A 21,313-nucleotide genomic window follows, 5' to 3' on the forward strand; every position below is an offset into this window, starting at 1 on the left:
GAAAGTATGGAGGGCAAGAGAGATTGCTCTGATCGCCAGGAAGTTTAGGTGTATTTATGATTGCTTCAGGGCCCATTTCCCAATAATTTTGAGACCCTGCAAATCGGTCCCCCAACCTTCGAGATGCATCTATTGTAATGACATATTCAGGAATTTAGGTAAAGAACGTGAGATCTGATGAGTATAGCTAGCACTTCCTTCTGGAATAGATGGAGATGAGGCGGGTGCAAGTCATTTTGGTGGAGTGGAGGTTGGACTCTGGGTGAACTCTAATGTGATGGGATCCAGAACCCATTTGTCTGATGTTATTTTCCACCACGGATGAGAAAATGTTGAAATGTTTGCTCTCACAGGATGGTGTGCTGTAGAGGGCATAACTGGCACTATAGTATCATCACTGTTTCTCCCAGTGTCTCTTGCCTGTGCTGTCTGCCTTCTCCTTACCCACTTCTCTAGCTCATTTAACTTTCCCGACCGTTCCTACCAACCATGGAGGACGTTCCAGGTTTGAGCTTCGATGAAGGCGCTATCGCTGAGGCCCTGAGACTGGCTCCCCCACTATTTGGGTCGGGTGGAGCTTCCGCTTCAAGCACAACTATCAATGACGATTGGGCAAACCTCACCACTTTGAAAAAAGAATGGCTCAGGATCACTTTCCATGGGTCCATGATGACCGAATACTTGAGAGCAAACATTGCTCCACAGGGACTCATAGTCAACATCATGCCCAGACTCTTTCTAGAGGATGGGCAATTTAAAGTGGATTGGTGCCATGTGTCATGGAAATGTACCAAAGACCTCCTCTTTCTGATAGTTAAAACAGCCAAAAGACTAGCAGATGCCTTACTGGTTAAAATTACAGCTATGGAGTTATCTATTAGGGGGACTCTCACCAAAACCCCCTTTACCACTAAACTAGCGGAGATAAATCAAGAAATTGCTGACAGTCAAGAGTTCCTGCTCAAACAAAAAAAGACCAAACAAAAAAAGAGGTGGATAGATTCGATAAAGAGAAGGTTTATCCTTACCTGAAAGACGGATTTTCCAATAAAAGATCTACCTACTCTTCTGATGAAAACTCGGATACCGGGAGCCGCAGGGGCTCTTCTAGTAGTGACTCGAGTGGAAGTTTCCCCACCAAGAACAATCGTAATCAACGACGAGGTAACTGGAATCAGGGTTACAACAATGGACCATTGTTTCACGGTCCACCACAGATGATGCCACCATGGCAATACCCTTTCTACCCGCAGGGCCAACTGCAATTCTATCCCTTGAACACTCCTTTTTTAGACAGAGGTTGGGGCGGAGGAAGAGGGCGCAACAAAAGAGGATCACAGAAAGGGGTGCTGTGGCAAGACCAGCAAACCACAACCCCCCCAATGGAGACGAGGAGTGTGACCAGGGGCAGGAGAGTCCGATTGTTAATCTTTCCAACAGGTCACTGACTCCAATCGAAACCAAAGTCCTGGAGAAGGGCTTAGGATTTGTTCCAACACCAATCCCCGACAGCTTCACCGAGATGTGTGAAGTTAAACAACTATTCAGGAAGGTACCTTTACGTGCTTTCTTTCATGACAAACCCACCGTTGAGAGTACTGACACAGGTCTACGCAAACCATCCACTTTCACTCCCACTGACAACATGGTCCCTCCTGCGGTACTAGCCTTTGAAAGGGCTGTTCTCAAAGGTCTCGAAACCAGACCTGTCACCAATAATTTTAACAATCTATGTAGAGCTGAAAGACAAGCGATTCAGGATCTATCTAACGACACCTCCATCATTATCAAACAGGCTGACAAGGGTGGGGCCACTGTGATTCAAAATAGTAGTGACTACAATACGGAATGTAGACGCCAGCTGGCTAACACCACCCATTACAGAGCTCTGAGTACAGATCCCATTAAGAGGCTTGTCACATCCATCACTAGCCTTATCATAGAAGGTGAAACTAATGAATGGATCACCAAAAATGAAGCAGATTTCTTGCTAACCACCGATCCAGTAATTCCCTATTTCTACACCCTTCCAAAGATCCATAAAGGGCAAAGTCCAGTCCCTGGCAGGCCAATTGTCTCAGGGATTAGCTCTTTACTTGAGCCACTGTCAAAATTCTGCGACTTCTTTTTACAACCGGTGGTGAGGAAGATTCCTTCTTTCCTCCAAGACACCAGGGATGTGCTCCGTCTGATAGATAACATCGAGGGGAGGGAGGGTGTGGACCTCCTCCTCACATTAGACGTCGAAGCACTGTACACCAACATCCCCCAACAAGCTACCCTGGAAGCCGTCGAGACCACTCTGCGACAGGAAGAATGGTGCTCACCTACACCTATTTCTTTCATACTGGCATGCGCAACCATAGCCTTAACTGAAAACTTTTTTCAGTATGGTACCCAGCTCTACCACCAAATCAGAGGGACCTCGATGGGTTCCACATTTGCTCCCAGTTTGGCCTGTATCTATATGTCCACCTTTGAAGAGAATGTAATCAGCTCTCCTAATAACCCTTACAGAGATAACCTCACCTTGTGGCGTAGGTACATAGACGATATTTTCGTACTATGGAAAGGAGACCGCACTACCTGTGAGTCCTTCTGGACATGGATCAATCTGCAAAATCCCTTCCTGAAGTTCACAGGGACTATATCAGACTCCACCATCCCCTTCCTCGACCTCAGTATCAGTCTCGACCCGGACGGGTTGAAGACCACTCTTTACCGCAAAAGTACCGATAGGAACAGTCTCCTCCTCTATGGGAGCCACCATCCGAGAGCCCTGAGGGACAACCTGCCATTTGGACAGTTCCTCCGGGTACGCAGAAACTGCACAGAGAGAACTGACTTTAACCATGAAGCAACTATCCTACAACATAAACTACAGGATAGGGGTTACCCGGCTCGTCTTGTGTATAATTCTCGAAAACGAGCGCTCAATAACCCCAGGGAGGCACTACTGGAGACTAACCCTAAAGAGTCTGATGATTTGATCACTTGTGTTACCTGCTTTACTAAAAACTCAGGCTACATCAAGAAAACCATAAATAAACATTGGCATATCATAAACTCTAGCGGTCTTAATATTCCACCGCCGAGGTTTGCGTTTAAAAGAACGGCCAACCTCAAGGATTCCCTCATTCACACACGGCCCAAGAAGCAAAATACCAGTAGTCAAAGCACTTTATGGGACCTCCCTCCAGTGACAGGACACTTCCCTTGCGGGGGCTGCGTTGTTTGTCCCCAGACTCGACCTATCAAGGAGATTATGCTCACTGAGACTTTCAAATGGCAGCTACGTAAACATACCAATTGCAACAGTACCAGATGCATCTATCTCATTACTTGCCCTTGTGATAAACACTATCTTGGGATGACCATGAGACAAGTGAAACTATGCATCATGGAGCACAAAAGTAACATCAGGTGTCTCAAGACACATACCAAGCTATATGAACACTACACTCAGCAGGGCCATCAGGCAGACAACATACGCTGGTTAGTGCTAGAGTCCCACCCCCTCATCTCACAGCAGGCACTGTTCAGAATCGAACAGAGATGGGTACATCGCCTCAGACTTGACACACTTGGTCTGAATGACTCTATCCCATGGTCGACACTGTCGCGTTAATTTTCAAATCCTAGCTGTCACCTCATCCAGCATTACACCTATGCTAGTAATTTACTGACCCTCCACACCCAAGATGGTGGCCGCTATTTTGCTAGTGGCACCACTGACGGCTTCGTTGTAGCGTTCTGTGGCCTTCCGGTCTGACGCATGCGCAAGCCCCCGTTGAAGCCCCGCCCCCACGCGGACTTGGCGAGACAGGAACTACTTATACTCCACATGGACGTCGGCTGCGTTACCAGCTGCTCTGTCCTGACCAGACGGTGGGGGTAGGTGTTAGCGGCGCTGACCGCACGCCATCTGGGTAAGTCTGCTTGGAACTTCTACTACATTCTCCCGCCTCGTGATCCCAGCCGGCTTCAGTACATGCCGGGTGCGGTCTTGCCGATGGGGCAGGCGGCGATCACTTACTTCCAGTTGCTCGACGCCGTCCCTTGGACGCGAGGGCTGCCTCTGTTGGCGCCTTCTTGCACGTGCCTCTGTCGTGCCCTGGACACGGGTTCTGCCACGGCCAGTACCTGCTCCCAAGCATTCCCCGCTTGGGTGCGCGGGGACAGCCTGTGCCGACCCGGTGTTTGGGTGCTCACCTTGGCTTACGTACTGCCTCGGGTTCACTTGTTTCCGTGTGGCTGTTTTGGCACGCAAATGGCCTCTCTGATCTTCTTCGACTCCGTCGGCAATTTCCACTCGTTGAGTCTTGACCCACGATGGGCTACTACCATCACACTGTTGAGCAATTCCTAATGCTCTACATCGATGCTCTCCCTTCTCCTAGGTTCCTGACCTATACGTGCAGGTCCCACTAGAGCAGACTGCGGGGCACCTTAGGCTCTCCCTTAGGGTAAGATCGGGTATCATGCCCCCTTCCTCACGTTCCTCTTGTTTAGCGTCTTCTTTACAATTTGAAGTACTGCATTATTTCCATCTGTTTTCCTTTTGAAAAGGCATCTGTCATTATCTGTGCAGTCACTGTTCTTTTCACCCACGAGTGTGTCTTCGAGCTTTTTGTTTTTGTGACCTTGCACCGTAACATAAACAGAACCACAATTATTCTTTTGTTATGTTCTTCCTTTAAGGTCACTCCAATTCAGCAGGACTTCTTTGCCTGCCCTAGTACAACCATAAGGCAGAAGGTTGTATGAACACCCACTTTTTCACTGTGTAGTACGTTTCACATAGGTCCTGACGGATTGCCATCCTGGCAAGAAACATGTTGACCTGATCAGGGGGTTGTAGATATCTTGCTTTATACTTCCCTAAGCACATATCTCCCCTCCCACCTTTTTAGACCAAGGGCGTCAGCCACGCCAATAAAACTCATTGTGGACTGACCCACCTTTTTTAATTCACCACTCTCTCACTACTACACCCCTTTTTTCTTCCCTCACACCCGCATGCACCATATGGCTGGGACAAAAGATCTCCGATAAAGAGCCCCTTTACGGGTGCCCGTCAGACATTGCAGCGCCAGTCTGACGAGGAGCAGAACCCATATGATGAAGCATGACATCTAGCTTGCTAGGTGTGTGAGGGTTCTAGTTCCAACAAGGGAAATTCCCCTTCTTTGGCTTTCTCTTTCCCTCTCTTTTCACGCTCCACTCGACACACTCTACCTTTCCACCACCCCACCTGGGGAACTTTGTACATTGCTTTGTGACTTGCCTTCTCCTTAGTGCCTGCTTGGATTAGGCGGACGCTGACCGTGTCCTAGATGGTTGATGTTGCTGGTAACTTGGCCTATGGGGCTGATGAGTGGGCTTTTAAGTCTGATTTCTCGCGTATCCTCCTCGATACAAATAAGTGCCTCTTCTGCAGGCTCCTTAGAAGGGTATTTTTCAAAATTATAATTTACCCAACAGTCTTGCGGTGTTAGTGTCCCTTTGAGTGCTTGCCAAACTGAGCGTCACTATCATATGGCATATCTAATATTTTGGTTTACACCTCAGGGCTGAATGTTGCAACCTTTACCCAAACTTGTTGCCCAAGGACTGCTGATCCTGCAAGTTGTTGGAATCCAATTAAAGCTATATCTATAGCATAATCTATGATTTCCGAGGAGGATCTTTACCCTCTAACAGAATATTTTTTGCTTCTTTCTTTTTGTCTTCCACCAGGAAATCCATGTATGTGACGATGTTGGACCACATCTGGCAGTCATATCTGCCTAGAATTACCAGTGAATCAGCCGCTTGTACTGTCGTTGCTGACATAGTTGAAAACGTCTTCCCAATGTTATCAAGGCGTCTGCCTTCTTTGTCAGGTGGGTTGATATGGGTGTGGAAGGGTTCTTTGCAACCTGTGTGATGACCGTCTGGTTTCGGATATCCAACCAGACATGCTGGCGAGTCCTCGGGAGCTTTGTATTGCTTATCAATTCTTGGCAGAGCCGCTGTGATCGAATCAGGAGCATTCATGATCTGTATTCCTTCCTCTCAGATGTAATCAACAATTGGGAGTGTCCTTACAGCTTTTCTAGATTGTTCCTTAAAATAATGTTGAAAACAATCTATTTCATTGCTATTAGAAGTTGGAAACATTTGGCCGCTGTCTCCGTAAAGGTATGCAAACCACCGATATCCTCTGGTGGAGAGTCCACATGTGGTGCGAGAGGTGAAGGTGCTGGGGTGAGGATCGCCCCATTCATTGGATGCAGATTGATTATCTTGATTATCACCTTCCTCGGTATTGTCATCCGAGGAGGACAGGTCTTCCAGAGGAGGCATGGCAATAGTTGACATTGGGGTCATTACTGGAGTGGCAGGTGGACACAGAGGTTTGGGTGATCTTGGTTTAGGAGGCTGTGGACACATCGGAGATGATGTTGACCTTCAGGGAAGCGTTTATAGTCGTCCTGCAACATGCCATGTAGGCCTTGCACTAAAACCACAGGAACCTGAAACATGCCCTCTGAAGTTGGAGGCGGAGCGAAGTGGTGAATGGCTCCACATTTTGTCTAGGTTGCTCTATATACTGCTCCCTTTCACTGACATGCTCTTAATAGGCCCCTTCATCTTCATCTTGGTACTTGACATTATGTTCGCTAGGACTATGAGCTGTACTAAATCATCATCATCATCATCATCCTTTACATCTAAAAATGACTCGGTAGCCTGGGAGCCATCTTGCTACATAAAAGTATGTTTGGACTGTAAAATTTCTTGTTTTGGTTTGCCCATCCTCGATGGTTGTGTCAACATTATCGCCGAAAATGTAGTCATCAGTTCCGTTGTAACTTAGGTGGTTTCTTCATCAGCGGCTTTGTCAATGTCAACTGTTTTTGCTGCTGGTTGTGATGTCAACAGTCTTGTCGATGGTGCTGGCATGCTGGTCGTCGATGTGGTTGTCGTTCGACGGTGCTGTAGTAGTTGATGTGGTTGTCAACATCGATGTCGTTTTTAATGGTGGTGTTGTCGTCGAGAAGATTCTCACTGCCAGTTTATATTTTGCCATGACTGGCTCAGAAGAGGATTTCTAAGGATGTGATGGCAAGGTGTGGAAGGCTGGGATCTAGTAGCCTCTGAGGAGTTTTTTTCTTTTTCCCTTCATGAGAAGAGCCTATTGAAGACTTATGGCGAGTATTTTTTATGGCTTTTCTATGCACCTATAGTGACCCTTGGCGTGACCTCTCCCTTTTCATTGACCTTTTCTGTGAGGTAATGGAATCCTCACTATCCTTCTCAGAAATTACAGCTGTTTAGATTGAAGTTTTTGTAACCACAACAGCCTCCCCTCTCTATCTTTGAGATTTTAGTTGAAGAGGTCCAACAGATTTCCTAGACCTTTACCTGGTGGGCAGGTTGAAGGCAGTAGATGCACTCCTTGTGAGGATCTTCAAAGCATAGCCTCTTCTTCCCTCAGGTCCAGCAAGCTGAAAAGTCCTTTCTTCAATGGTTCTGACATATTCATGCCAGGCGCTGAGAAATGATAACAGAAATAATCTGGATGATCCAAATCTGGGTAGCAGCTGAAGTACAGAAAAGAGCTCAAAGAGACTCCCTTTCACACGTTGTGTGGTAGAAAATCTGAGGGAAGTTGCCTCTGCAGGGATTGTTCTAAAGGGTGTTATCGCCTGATGGACTGGAGTTTAATTCTTTATAATGATGTAGATAAGCTATTAAAGTCAATGTCTTTTGCCATTATAAGCTATGCATACTACTTCTACAGCTTTAGAAGATAGTGGGACTCCCACCTTGACGACAGGGAATGATTAATGCATGGGAATCTATGAAAGATCCAATACTGGAGAATGCCGAATTAGGATTTTCTGGTTTGGTTTTCCTGTTTGGTCCTCCTACTTAAGAGATTACTTCTGGGCAGGGATTATGGTCAGTGATTCTGAGACACACAAGTAAACTGGGTAAGGCTGCCCCAGGTCTGTGCTTTCCTATTCAGTCCTTGGACTAGTGTTTGAGTTCCGTGATTCTTAAGTCCAGCCCTGTAGGTTTTCTTCATGGAGCGACAGAGTATTCTACATGGTCTGTCATTTGTATCGGAGTGGGTTATTTCTGCATGTTTTACTAAGTACTGCATCCAGGGTCGACTTATTGGTTTTCAGGTTGGAACACTATTTTGTTGTTATTAAATGAAACATCCGCTATGAGACTAACTGGTCATAAAGTCAGTTTATCAGCATTTGTTTGGTGCAATTGGTTTTCATTTGAGCAGATCCTCTTTCCCTCCCTTGATACTTGAATGGTTCAAAATTCAAATGCAAAGCTGTAGCCAAGACTGGAAAAGAACATTGGCAGGGATATGGAATAATTCACTTGAAAATCAGAAACAGCCCAAACCACAAGTATAAAATTAGATTGGCTGTAAGATAAAGTGCACACAGCTAACAGTAGTAACTGTTAGAAGGGCTGTCCCTAACCCAGTTATATCCAGGATGACAGGCAGTGACAGAAAATGTATGCCCTTCAGAAAATACATAAAACATCTGTGGACAAGGCACATGCACACTATGTGCTTGTGTCGCATGTCCGCCAACGTCCAGATATGTAGTCGTCTTCTAACTTTAAGTGGCATTAGGCCTCCTTCTAGACAGAGAGCGGAGCAGGGGAGCTGGTTATCTGGACGTTTGAAACTTTAGGCAGGTTACAGGCACTATAATGAGCACCTACAATGACTGGTACATCCAGGCCCAGATTACTGGGAAGAATACAAATGACTGAGCACTTGACCTGGAGGAATACATGGGTCACTTTCACAAAACAAGACTTTCATCCATAAAGGATAAAGAGACATGTGTGGAGGTATGGCCACTACCATCTTAGGAGACCTGTAATTTCCAATCTTGGAGGCCACAAACATTCCATGCAAGTTCACTGCCCTCTGTATAGAGTCCTGTAACTCACAGAATTAAGGAAGAGCAGCTCCACCATGTTCTGCTTCTGGACTGCATCTTCGGATCGATTTATTGACACAAGACAACATAGACAGGGTGGCGGGAGATGTAGGGTGGATGCAGCTCCTCTACCTCAATCTGACAGTCATGTGATCCATCAAAACATGTCTGATGGCTGCGTAATCTAATGCATTAGCTTCAGGAATCCATGTTTGACCTCAGAGTCACTGTTTAAATCCTGGTGGGTTCACACCGCCTTTCATCATTTCAAGTTTAATGAAATTAGTGCCATTGAGTTGAAAATCAGACAGCTGTTATTTAACGCCAAAATACCCTTAGGTGAACACATGCTTTATGACTAAGTTACACTCTGGTGAGGTTGTCGCAGTCACATACATATCCCACAAAACAGAGAACATTGAGGAGGCCGTCATCAACAGCGAGATAGCCATGAAGGAGAGGTGGATTGGATTACAAAACAAACTAGCACTGACATGGTTCTACACATAAGAAACACGATTTCCAAAGACAAGGATTCTGTTGCTGAAGATCCGTAATGAGAGGGTTTTCCCGGGATTCAGTCAGTGAAAACCAGTACAGGCTTTGATGGGGCTTTTCAATTGTGCACGTCCAGACTAATAACTCTTTCACCACTATTCTCTTTTGAAACTTTGAAAGCTAGGAAATCACATTTCTGGAGTGTGTCTAACATTAAAAGGAAAGTGAATGTTAGCAGCCCTACATGCCAAGAACAGATGCATACTGGTAAGTAGCATATTCAGTTCGAGGCATGTGGGCTGCTAAATTCATATCTTTTGCATAGAATATATAGCAGTCCCTCCATTAGCGGCGGTTGCCCGTGCCAGCTGCAGAAACCTGAAAAAGTGTCTTGAGAACAGCCTGCCCAACAGCTGCTTGCTGTTTGGAATGCACATCAACACAGTAGTGTTTTGTAAAGGTATGTGGTGTAACCCATGTGGCTGCTCTACAAATGTCTTCTAAAGGAATGTTCCCCAGGAAAGCCATGGATGCCCCCAATTTGCGTGTGGAGTGCGCCTTTGGGGGTATTGTTAAGGTGCGTTTAGCCTTTTGATAGCAGATCTGGATGCACTTAACAATCCATCTGGCTATTCCTGCTTTGGAAATAGGGTTGCCCTTGTGCTGTGGCGAGAAGGCAACAAAAAGTTGTTTTGTCTTCCTAAAGTGTTGTGTCCTGTCAATATAGTACATCAACGCCCTTCTAACGTACAAAGTATGGAGCATTCTTTCCGCCACCGTTTGTGGGTTTTGGAAGAATGCAGGCAAGTCAATAGTTTGGTTGAGATGAAACTGTGACACCACCTTCGGAAGGAATTTGGGGTTAGTACGTAGTACCACCCTATTTGGATGAATTTGTATGAATGGCTCTTGGATCGTGAGCGCTTGCAGCTCACTGACACGTCTCAGTGAAGTGATAGCAATAAGGAAAGCCACTTTCCATGTTAGGAACTGGAGTTCACACGAGTGCAGTGGCTCAAAAGGTGGTCCCATCAGCCTGGTGAGGACCACATTGAGGTTCCACACCGGAGCTGGCGGTGTTCTTGGGGGAATGACTCGTTTCAGACCTTCAAGGAAGGCCTTAATGGCAGGCACTCTGAAGACAGAGAGATGTTGCCTGTTCTGAAGATAAGCTGCTAAGGCGGATAGATGTATCCGAATGGAAGTGTAGGCTAGATTGCACTTGTAAAGATGTAACAGATAGCAAATGATGTTAGGGATAGATGCATCTAGCGGGTTTATGTTATTGGCTGTACAGTGAAGGACGAAACGCTTCCATTTTGCAGCATAGCATGCTCTGGTAGTCGGCCTCCTTGCCTCCTTGATGATGTCCATGCATTCTGGAGGTAGGTGAAGGTAGCCAAACTCTAGGACTTCAGGAGCCAGATCGCCAGGTTGAGCAGTTGCGGATCTGGATGCTGAATGTCTCCATGGTTCTGCGTCAAAAGTCTGGGCGTTAGGCGCAGCCTTTGATGCGGCACCACCGAGAGTTCCAGAAACGTGGTGTACCATGCTTGGCGTGCCCACGTCGGAGCAACTAGGATGAGTGTCAACGAGTGCTGCCTTAGTTTTCTTGCCACCAGCGGTATCAGAGGGGCTGGTGGAAAAGCGTACGCAAATTTGCCTGACCAGTTCATCCATATCGCATTCCCCTGCGACTGTGGGTGAGGGAACCTGGCGGCAAAGTGTTGGCATTTTGCGTTTTCGTTTGTGGCAAACAGGTCTATCTCCGGATGACCCCACTGCTGGAAGTACGGGCGGAGTACTGACGGATGTAACTCCCACTCGTGCATTTGATGGCTGTATCTGCTGAGCAGATCCGCCATCTGATTGTCCTTGCCCGGGAGGTGTTCTGCCATGAGGAAAATGTTCCTTTGAATGGCCCACTTCCACATGCTCTGAGCCAGATGAGACAGCTGCGGCGAGTGGGTGCCTCCCTGCTTTTGAATGTAGTACATTGCTGTCATGTTGTCCGTCCGGACTAACACTACCTTGTTGCACAGATGTACATTGAAGGACTTGAGCGCCATGAAGATTGCCATCAGTTCCAGATAGTTGATGTGCATCTTCTGTTGCTGCGTCGTCCATAGTCCCTGCACTGTGTAAGTGAGCAGATGAGCTCCCCATCCCTGGAGAGATGCGTCCGTTGTCAGGATAATCTGTGGCACTGGCTCTTGGAACGGTCGGCCCTTGCAAAGGTTGTGTGGATTCCACCAATGCAGAGAGTTGTACGCCCGACCGGTAACCAACACTAGGTCTGTCAATTGTCCCTGAGCCTGTGTCCACTGATTTGCTAAGCACTCCTGGAGCGGACGCATATGTAACCTTGCGTGAGGGACTATGAAGATGCAGGAGGCCATCATGCCAATCAACTGCATGAACACTCTCGCTGGAAGCGAGTGTTGTGGTCTGAACTTTTCGATTAGAGACTGCATGCTGTCTATCCTGACCTTGTTTGGCTGAGCCATGGCCGTCAGGGTATTGATCGTCGCGCCCAGAAACTGCCGGACATGTGCCGGTTGAAGGTGCGACTTTGGGTAGTTCAGCGAGAAGCCCAGATTGTGAAGGAGGTGAATGGTAGTCGACATGTCCGCGGCGCACTGTTGTTCCGACTTGGCTTGAACGAGCCAGTCGTCTAGGTAGGGGTAGACATGGATGTTCTGCCTCCTGAGGTGCGCCGCTACCGTCGCCAGACACTTGGTAAACACTCTTGGGGCTGTGGTCACTCCGAAGGGTAGGACTTTGAACTGATAATGCCTGCCTTGGATAGTGAACCTGAGATACTTTCTGTGGGACGGGTGTAGCGGTATGTGGAAATAAGCATCCTTGAGGTCTAAGGTTGCCAAGAAGTCCCCTTGGTTCAGCAAGGGAAGAATCTGTTGCAGTGTAAGCATATGGAAATGATCTGATAGTATATACAGGTTGAGGGGACGCAGATCTAGAATGGGTCTGAGAGATCCGTCCTTCTTTGGAATAAGGAAGTACAGGGAATAGACCCCTGTGCCTTCCTCCTCCACTGGCACGAGCTCGATTGCGCCTTTTTGCAGCATCACCACTACTTCTTGCTGCAATAAGTGCAAGTGCTCTGCGGACATAGGCCGTTGCCTTGGTGGAATGTTGGGTGGAGTGGACTGCAACTCTAGACAATAACCGTACTGGACAAGTTGCCGTACCCACCTGTCTGTGGTGATGTTTGTCCAGACTGGCAGGAACTGCTGGAGTCTCCCCCCGACAGGTGTTAAATGGTCGGGGGGCAGTGACAGAGAGTCACTGTTTGTTGGGGGCAGAGGAACGGGAGTTGTTGTTTCCTCTGCCACGTCCTCTGGTGCGGTTTCCTCTATAACCCCCTTTATTCTGCTTGGGGTACGAGGACTGTGCTCCACCTCTAGTGAACTGTGATTGTTGACCCATCTGTCCGCGGGTGACTCCACGTGCACCTGAGCGACGAAAAGTGTTGCCCCGGAATTGTTGCGATTGAAGGGCCCCCATAGACTTAGCTGTTTCGTTGTCTTTCTTAATCTTTTCGAGGGTGGTGTCAACATCAGGACCAAACAGTCTATCAGGATTGACGGGCTGATTGAGTATGGTCGTTTGAATGTCTGGTTTAAACCCAGATATGCGCAGCCACGCTTGTCGTCTCAACATGACGCTAGTGTTAATAGCCCTAGCTGCTGTGTCTGCGGCATCAAGTGCACACTTTATTGCTGCGTTGGAGATGAGTTTTCCCTCCTCTATAAGCAGTTTGGTACCCTCTTGAAACTGCGTAGGCAGGTGTTGTAAAAGTTGCTCTAGGGTGTCGTAATGCGCCCTATCATAACGTGCCAATAGCGCCTGTGTGTTCGCAATACGCCAGAAATTAGCAGCCTGCGCAGCTACTCTCTTGCCCCCTGCCTCAAGCACTTTAGACTCCTTGTCTGGGGGAGGAGCTTCACCCGTTGTCTGGGAGTTCGCCCGTTTGCGGGCATTTGCGACCACAAGAGAGTCTAGTGGCAACTGTCCCCGAATGTATGCAGGGTCTGCAGGTGCTGGTCTGTATTTCTTCTCGATGCGTGGATTGACCACCCTCGCCCTGGTAGGCTCTTTAAAGATTTCCGCAGCATGCTTAAGGACACCTTTGAGCATAGGAAGTGTCTTGACAGTCCTCTCAGAGACTGAAAAAGTGTCAAATAAAAAATCTTCCTCCACTGGGTCAGCATGCATGTCCACATCATGATTAGCAGCTGCCCGTTCAATGAGTGCATGAAATCCTGCAGAGTCCTCTGTTGGGGATGCACGTGCACTGAAAGGCTGTGGGTCTTGCCCCACATGTTGGATTCCCTGGTCACCTATGTCGTCATAGGAATCCTGTTGTGCATCGGGGTCATTGATGGGGAAAGTGTACTGGTCATCTTGTCCATATTCCTCCCCCTCAGAGTGGTCGGGGGAAGGTGTTGGACTCCTTCTAGGAGGAGGCTGGATAGGTTCAACCAGGGTTGGAACGTCCTGTGCAGGCCTTTTCTTCTTCAGTGGGATAACATAGGAGTCCACTGGTTGGGAAGTGATCTTCCGCTTGTAAAGGGTCAACTTGCCCGTGTCTGCGTCGACAAAACGCTCAGAATCGTCTCCTGAGTCGAGTTGTCTCCCCAATAGTCCAGTGGACGCGGAAGTGTCCGATGTCTTTGGCGCCGTCTTTGGCGCAAAAGCCTTTGGTGCCTCCTTTGGCGGCAGAATGAATAGAAGCTTGCTAGCAGGCTTCGCCGGCATGTCCATCGGCTTCTGGTGCGACGGCGCCGGAGCCGACGTCGCAGAGGCCTTATCCCGAATCCTTTGGAGTGAAGTGGCGATGAGGGATGCGTCACTCACAGCGGCACTTGGCGCCGACGAGGAGGCCCTCACCTTGCCCTCGGTTCCGACGTCCTGTGGTCCCTTGGGAATCTTAGACGTTGATGCTGCAGCCGTAGACACAGAGTCTTTGGACTTATGTGTTGAGCCTCCGCTCTTCGATGCGTGTGATTTTGCAGACTCGGTCTCAACCACGCGTCCAACTAACGGCGTCCCAGTCGGCACTGCATGCTTGTCGTTGACTTTTGCGGACTTCGCCGGCGTCGCCCCGGTCGACCCGTGCCTGACGACCTTCTTAGAGGATGCCTCCTCCGCCGATGACTTCGGCACTGTCGAATCGACAGTTTTCTTCGACTTCTGTGGACCGAAGGCCGACGGAGCCGATGAGGTAGCAGGCTTTGGTGTTTTTGGTGGAACGACCGCCATCTTAGGTGCACTCGAATCCGGTAGTTTCGGTTTCGATTTCGGGTCGGCCATTTTAGGCGTAGTCGATACCGATGCTTTCAGTTTCGGTTTCGATACCGGCTGCGTAGCAAGGAGGTCCGTGGCCGGGCCTGAAGGCGGGGCCGTGGCTTGCGGTGCAGGGTCTTGGGTAAGGCAGAGTGGCGATCCCGTGACCCGAGCCTGATCCACGTAACTTTCGGGGCATAGCTCATCCCCTGAGCTATCTTCCGCGGCCCCATAAACTTCTTCGACGTCCCCTACCTCGTCGACGTATTCAAGGTCTTGATCCACGACCCCGTCGTTGTCTTCGGGATCGGCCTCGACCTCCGTCGCGGGCGGTGAGATTTCAAGATGATGGCTTAGGCCCTCTTCTTCCGACTCGCCGAAGATGTTATCTGGTGCCGGGGCCGCTTGCCTGGCCTCAAGGCGCACCGCGCGCCGAAGCTTGAGCGTCTTCTTTGACCTGAATCTGGAGCAGGCCATGCAGTTGTCCTCGTTATGGTCTGGCGAGAGGCATTTGTTACAGACCGGGTGCACGTCGATATGTGGGTATTTGGACCCACAGACGGGACAGTATTTAAACGGGCTCCGCTCCATGTTGAAAAGTTGTGGTCGTGTTGCGATGAGAAGGCCTCGATGTCCGAAGAGTGATACGACTCCGCAGATTCCGACTCAAAGAGACGGAAGAACTCGAGACCGTACGCAAACAATACCAACGTAATGAAATGAAGGCCTTTTGGCCTTAAAGAAGCTAGTTTTCTCGGTTCCGACAGAGAGACGTCGAGACCGCATCCGAACCCAATGGCGGAAAAAAACAATCTGGGGATGGAGCCGATGCCCATGCGCACTGTAGTCCAGGGGAGGAGCCACCTATCTCAGGATACTTCGAAGACTCTTACAGGACAACAATGTGCGATCATCCGGACCCAACACTAGGCGGCGGCGATCTATGCAAAAGATATGAATTTAGCAGCCCACATGCCTCGAACCATACGTCCTGGTGAAGCCCCCTCGCACTTTGAAACTACCACTGAATCCCTAGCTGAAGTCCACCACCGTACTAGCAGCTGATGTCATCTACGCAAACTCAGGCGTGCCACCCTTTACTGTCAGTGCTTCCCCAGCGTCTGCAGGAACAACTCAAGGACTGCCAGAAACTACCTACCTGGGATCACTTGCAGAAATACCCTTTGCCCATTGCTGAATGATTGCATGTACCTTTCCTGTGTTGGACTGAGAGCTTTCGCCCCCTGGTTCACGTTAGTGGAGGTGCCAAGCTGTGGAAACCATTCAGACAACACTTACACAGAAACGGCCACCAGGCAGACGGCGGGGTTGGGATTCCATGCGACACTCTTCACAGCTCCCGCCACCTCAATGGTTTTCATACAGCGAGCTGTGCTCACCTCCCAAAACTTCACAGAGCAGTCATCGGAGCCTGAAAAACAAAATTATATTATATATATTGTTGGAATTTGCTGTGCCGAGACCCAAATTCATACATTAACCTACACGCAACAGTATCATGCCATCACGCTCAGTCCAGTAATTCAATTAGGGTTTTCTCCCAAGGGTGAGTCCAGGGTGACAAATTACAATAGGTCTCCGCAAAACACCAAGAAATAAACTTGGGAGAGCCTTATCCTGTGGCCACTAGCACTCCTTCAAACTGGGCCCTACATTCCTACCACGTTGAAGTCAGGAGAGGCAGTAACATGTATAACATAGACTTCATTCCATCACAAGCTTGAATAACCAGGGCATAACAGAAACTCATGTACAACACTTGGCTCCACCCCAGCAGGATGAAGTCTAAGTCCATGGCCTGTTGTTTGGAGTTACAACAGAGTGTTCTCCATGACACTCAAAGTGCTACATTGGTTTAAAAAAAAAAAAAGCAGACTAAGTAACACCTTACCAGAAACTAGCCACTGCCCAGTTGGTGACACACTGATACAACGCACCAGATTGGTGTGTCCACGGTAGACCTGAGGAAGAGAAAGATGCAACGAATCAGAGACGGTCATAATACAACCAAAAGGAAATTGTCCTGTTATTTATCATTCAACATCAGGTCTTAAAGCAAACGGTTAGTGAGCGACAGGTATAAATGTACTAATGGTCGGTATAATGTTCAATTTGCTGTTGCCAATACTTGTAGAGGATACCGACAACTATCACGAATACTATATGGTACTTAAAGCAGCCTGATCCCAAAAGCACCATCCACCAAGCTGTGGGGCATACTATGAGACAGTAAATATCCCTGAGCATCAAACAAAGCTCACCGAGATCAGAAGCCAACGATCATAAACTTACTGAGAGATCACTGCAGACCCCTAAGCAAGTCAGAAACTCTAGAGCAGTAAACCTGCAGTATAATGTTCTTAACCTGCAGCAAGTGGAGAACTAAAACCTCACCAATCACATCCAATAATAGATAATACAGAGATGTGAAGTTATTGTAATCAAAAAGCTAAAATTGTAGGAAGCGTAAACCAAAATTTGAGGAAGCCAGAAATCTTTTGGTGGATGAACTGCTTTCCACACTAGCAGGGAACAAATTCCATGGGTGCCTCCTGTGCTTATGCTCTGGCAGGAATAAACCTAGCAGGTTCTGGCATCTGATGAGCATTTGTTGGGTACAGGTTATTCTACTTGCACCTCAAGTTGGGGCGGGTTTGGTGTACATAAAGGCATAGCGTTCTCTGATGTAAAGGAATCATAAAAAGATAGACTGATCAATAGACAGTATTAGGTGAGATAAACTTCTTCCAGGCCTCACCCCAACTTAACTGATCTCTCCTCCTCCAGCAAACCCTTTGCAGAGGATATTGTTTCTAGATTGTTGTGCGTCTTGTTCTGATCCATAAACTCTTGCTGGAACAAGGAAGAAACCAGTTTGGGCAGCTCAGCGTGTGGCAAGAGACTGTGTGACATCTTGACTAAGAAGGGGGAGCTAAGGACTGGGCACATGAACAAAGATGTTCGGAGTGGACACTAGGTGCACCCCCCCCCCGCCTATCACCATGCCCTTGATGAGCTTTGGCAGAAGAGGTCTGAAGCTGAGCAACATGTACCTGATTGGCTGAAAGACTGAGTCAAACCCACAAGCCAATGTGATGTTATCAGATGGCTACCATAACCATGGGAGCAGTGTACTGCAAACGTTATGGAATGCTTGATACCAAGAGAATAAACTAAACTCTGAGGAAGATGTAACCGGGCCCCACTGGATCTTAACCCAAAAAATTAAGCAATACACCACATTTAACTGGCTGGTTGTTCATGTCCTGCCACCTTCTCCCTTCCAACTACCTGGAAGAATAGATTAAAACAAGTTATTTACCTTCAATTTTCTTTCTGTGTTCGCCAGATTCTAAGACTGGGTTTGCAACTTCATTTTTCACCAAGAAAGGGTCACTGGCACCAAGCAGCGCTGTGCAACCCCAGTTGTTTCTAAGTCCGGCTCCACAGGAAGTGAAGCAGTGGGTCTAAGATACAGTGCCAAGAGTGTGAGGGACATCAGTTCCACCAAGTATTTAAGTGCCTCACAAATGCGAAAAAAAGAACATGGTGGAAAAAGTGAATTTGAGTAGTGGTTTCCACAGAAGTCGGGGTCGGTGAAGATAGTCTATACTAAGAAGCTCAGAAGTACAGCTTTGCCGCACTGCAATTTTGCATCACAGTGAGCACCTTAACATTAGTGCTTCGAGAAGAAATGCAAATGGAAACCTGTAAGTAAGGACAATACTGGGTTAGATCACTCGGAGGAACCAGGAAAGGCATTGGTGGAAATGGTTTTGAAAGCCTTTTAAAGATCTAGCCACTATTGGAAGTCTGAGCAAGAAACCATGATCTGCACAATGTAAGAGAGATGAAATCAATGATCTGGAGTACATACAATGGCTGAAATTAATAATCAGGAAAATATGACTGAATAAATCAATAATCAGGAGAATGTAAGCAAGCTGAAACCAATGACCTGGAGTTTATAGGCAGGTTGAAATCAATAATGCGGAGAATCTGTCCAAGCTGAAATCAATGCTCAGAGAAATATAACGGCCGAAATCAATAACGTGGGAATATAAGCAAGCTGAAATTAATAATCTGGAGAATATAAAATGGCTGAAATTAATGATCAGGAGAATGTAGGTGAGCTGAAACCAATGACCTGGACATTATAAGCAGGCGGAAACCAATGATTAAGAAATGATAGGATGGCTGAAATCAATAAGTGTCGATTATAAACAGGCTGAAATCAATGATCAGGAAAATATAACAGATAAAATCAAAAATCTGAAGATTATAAGCAGGCTAAAATAAACGATTAGAAAAAAATAAGTGGGGTGAAATCCGTGATCACAACACTGTAAGCAAGCTGATATTGCAGCCAAGTGTCTATGTACCGTACCCATGTGGAGAAGTGTGGCTCAATGGTTAGAGCGGCAGACCCTGATGCAGAGGTCTAGCCCGGGACCAGGGTTCAATTACCCGCCTCGGCGGGTCTTGGGCTCAAAATTCCACGGACCTGATAATTCTCGCCTCGGTGCCTATTCCAATCATGGAGTCCCACTCTGCAACTCTGGGCAATAGCTTGCTTAATCTCCACAACGGCCCCCACAATGCTAAGGATGCCTGGCCTCCACCTTGGGGGTGCCCAGGAGTGGACACCTCACAGGGAAAGCCAGGATGGGTTCCACAGCGGTATTCGTACAAGCGCCTTGAGACCCTTGCGGGTGAGTAGTGTGCTATACAAGTATCAATTTACATTTGCCATGACCGCATTTAGAATGGGCCACATATCACCTTTGTGGAAGGTCTTCAAGCTGAAATGGAAACCTCTACCTCCTCCGAAGGCCAAACAGAACTCACTAGAGCTAACCTCTTACGTGTTTAATGATTCATTAACGCAAAATCGTTCCTCCAAGGGCCAGCACAGCACTCTTAGCAGCTGCAGTGAGCCGAGAGCCAGGGCTCTAGTGATCCTCGTTCTAATATTGAACTATGTGTAGCTGTTCATGGAGCACCCATAATGCTCCTTCACAATATGTAAATACATGCAGAAGAAAGGGAGCAAGACTGAAGATGCAAAATGTTCACAACATATATTGGTAACTTAAACAAAAAGTAGTTACAGTTCTGCTAAACAACTTATGCAATTTTTCGGTACAACTTTGTATACCAGATCACTAAGGATACATTAAATAAAAGATCTTAGATGCCCGAGTAGTAAAAGATCCACCTTTAACTTACATTTCTGAAAGATGTTGTCTTTGGTTTCCTGCAGCAACTTCCACTCGACGTTACTGCCAATAAGGATTGATGATCCCCTCAAATTCAATCGCTTACTAACTTTATTCTCCTTTGCTGTTAATGCAAAACATTGCTGTTTTGTCCATCAACACCTGCACTTCCCTGCTTTGAAATCATAGAAGAAAGACCTTTGGTGTCAATAACAAGATAACTAGACCATAAACCATTGATGGCAACCTTCTCCAAGCGAGCTCCTAAGCCTGGGGGATAGATCTACCACTACTGCAAACTGCATCAAAATGGGTTTGAGAGGTTCCAGCGTAACCTGCTTCAGGAGACACCGCGCCACTGTAATTCTGAAGCCAGTTCTGGTGGAAAAAAATCATATCAAGCTGGTTCCTCTTCAGGCATACGCTCCACTGCAATAGTCCAATCTACAAGTGGCAATGAGCAACCAGAAAGATGCAGGAGTTCAGAGTCTGACAGCGTTGAATTAAAAGGTGGCTTTCTCAGTAAGCGCAAGAACACATGGTGAACATGCGACATCTTGTCGGGAGGAGGGACAATAGCTTGAAAGTTTGAGTCCAGAGGTCTCGTATGGTATCAGACAAGCTTTCTTCTTTTCAGCGACGGAAACCCCAGATGATGCAAATGGTGACCGCAAATCATAGGAACGCAGAGCATCAGAATCCAGTGATCTAGATAAGGACTGATGTGCAGTACCCCACAGTGCAGATGCTCAACCACTGTAGACTCCATTGCAAATACCCGTGGGGCTACAACAAGGTTAAAAGAAATGACAGTTCATGTTGCGTATCAGAGGAATTTCCAATGACCTCTCCTGATGGAAAAGTGAACTTAAGGCTCTTAAACTCAAGCGATTTGAACATAACCCGCTCCTTCCTATACAATCTACACAATATGTTGCAGTCCTACAATCTTCAATTTTTCATCCTTCAAAATCGGTTGAAGAAGTAGAGGGTAAAATTCAGCTGCATACCTTCCCCTCAATCCTTCTTGGGAATTGGACAGCAGCAACCCTTCTTCATCTCGAATAAAGAATCTCAATCTATTGCCCCACTCCCTTCGAGCACAAAAATGCATGTCTTTCATGAAGGTGGTAGTGGGTGGCAGGAGTAAATCTGGGGCTCGGGGGCAGGTGAAGGATCTTAAAAAGGCATGGAGTAACCGGAATGTCCTATCTCAAGCACTGAGCACTCTGCAGGGTTTCCTAAAGTTTAAGAAAAGACAACTCAAGGCCCGGATGGTCCATTTGTGATTCTGCT

The 21,313-nt window shown here is 47.4% G+C and overlaps 1 protein-coding gene across 1 annotated transcript in view; it reads right to left on the minus strand.

Annotated features, from left to right (window-relative positions):
- Positions 1 to 21,313, minus strand: part of BOP1 (BOP1 ribosomal biogenesis factor) — a 178,559-nt gene that overhangs the window by 15,964 nt on the left and 141,282 nt on the right. Inside the window, exons 8-9 of the mRNA XM_078686499.1 lie at positions 16,690 to 16,759; positions 16,077 to 16,209 (exon numbers count right to left, since the gene is read on the minus strand). Coding sequence (XP_078542625.1) covers positions 16,077 to 16,209; positions 16,690 to 16,759 — 203 coding nt within the window. The remainder of the gene's footprint in view (positions 1 to 16,076; positions 16,210 to 16,689; positions 16,760 to 21,313) is intronic.

The sequence above is a fragment of the Lissotriton helveticus genome, chromosome 4_1 (assembly GCF_964261635.1).
Source record: "Lissotriton helveticus chromosome 4_1, aLisHel1.1, whole genome shotgun sequence".
Taxonomy (NCBI): Eukaryota; Metazoa; Chordata; class Amphibia; order Caudata; family Salamandridae; genus Lissotriton; species Lissotriton helveticus.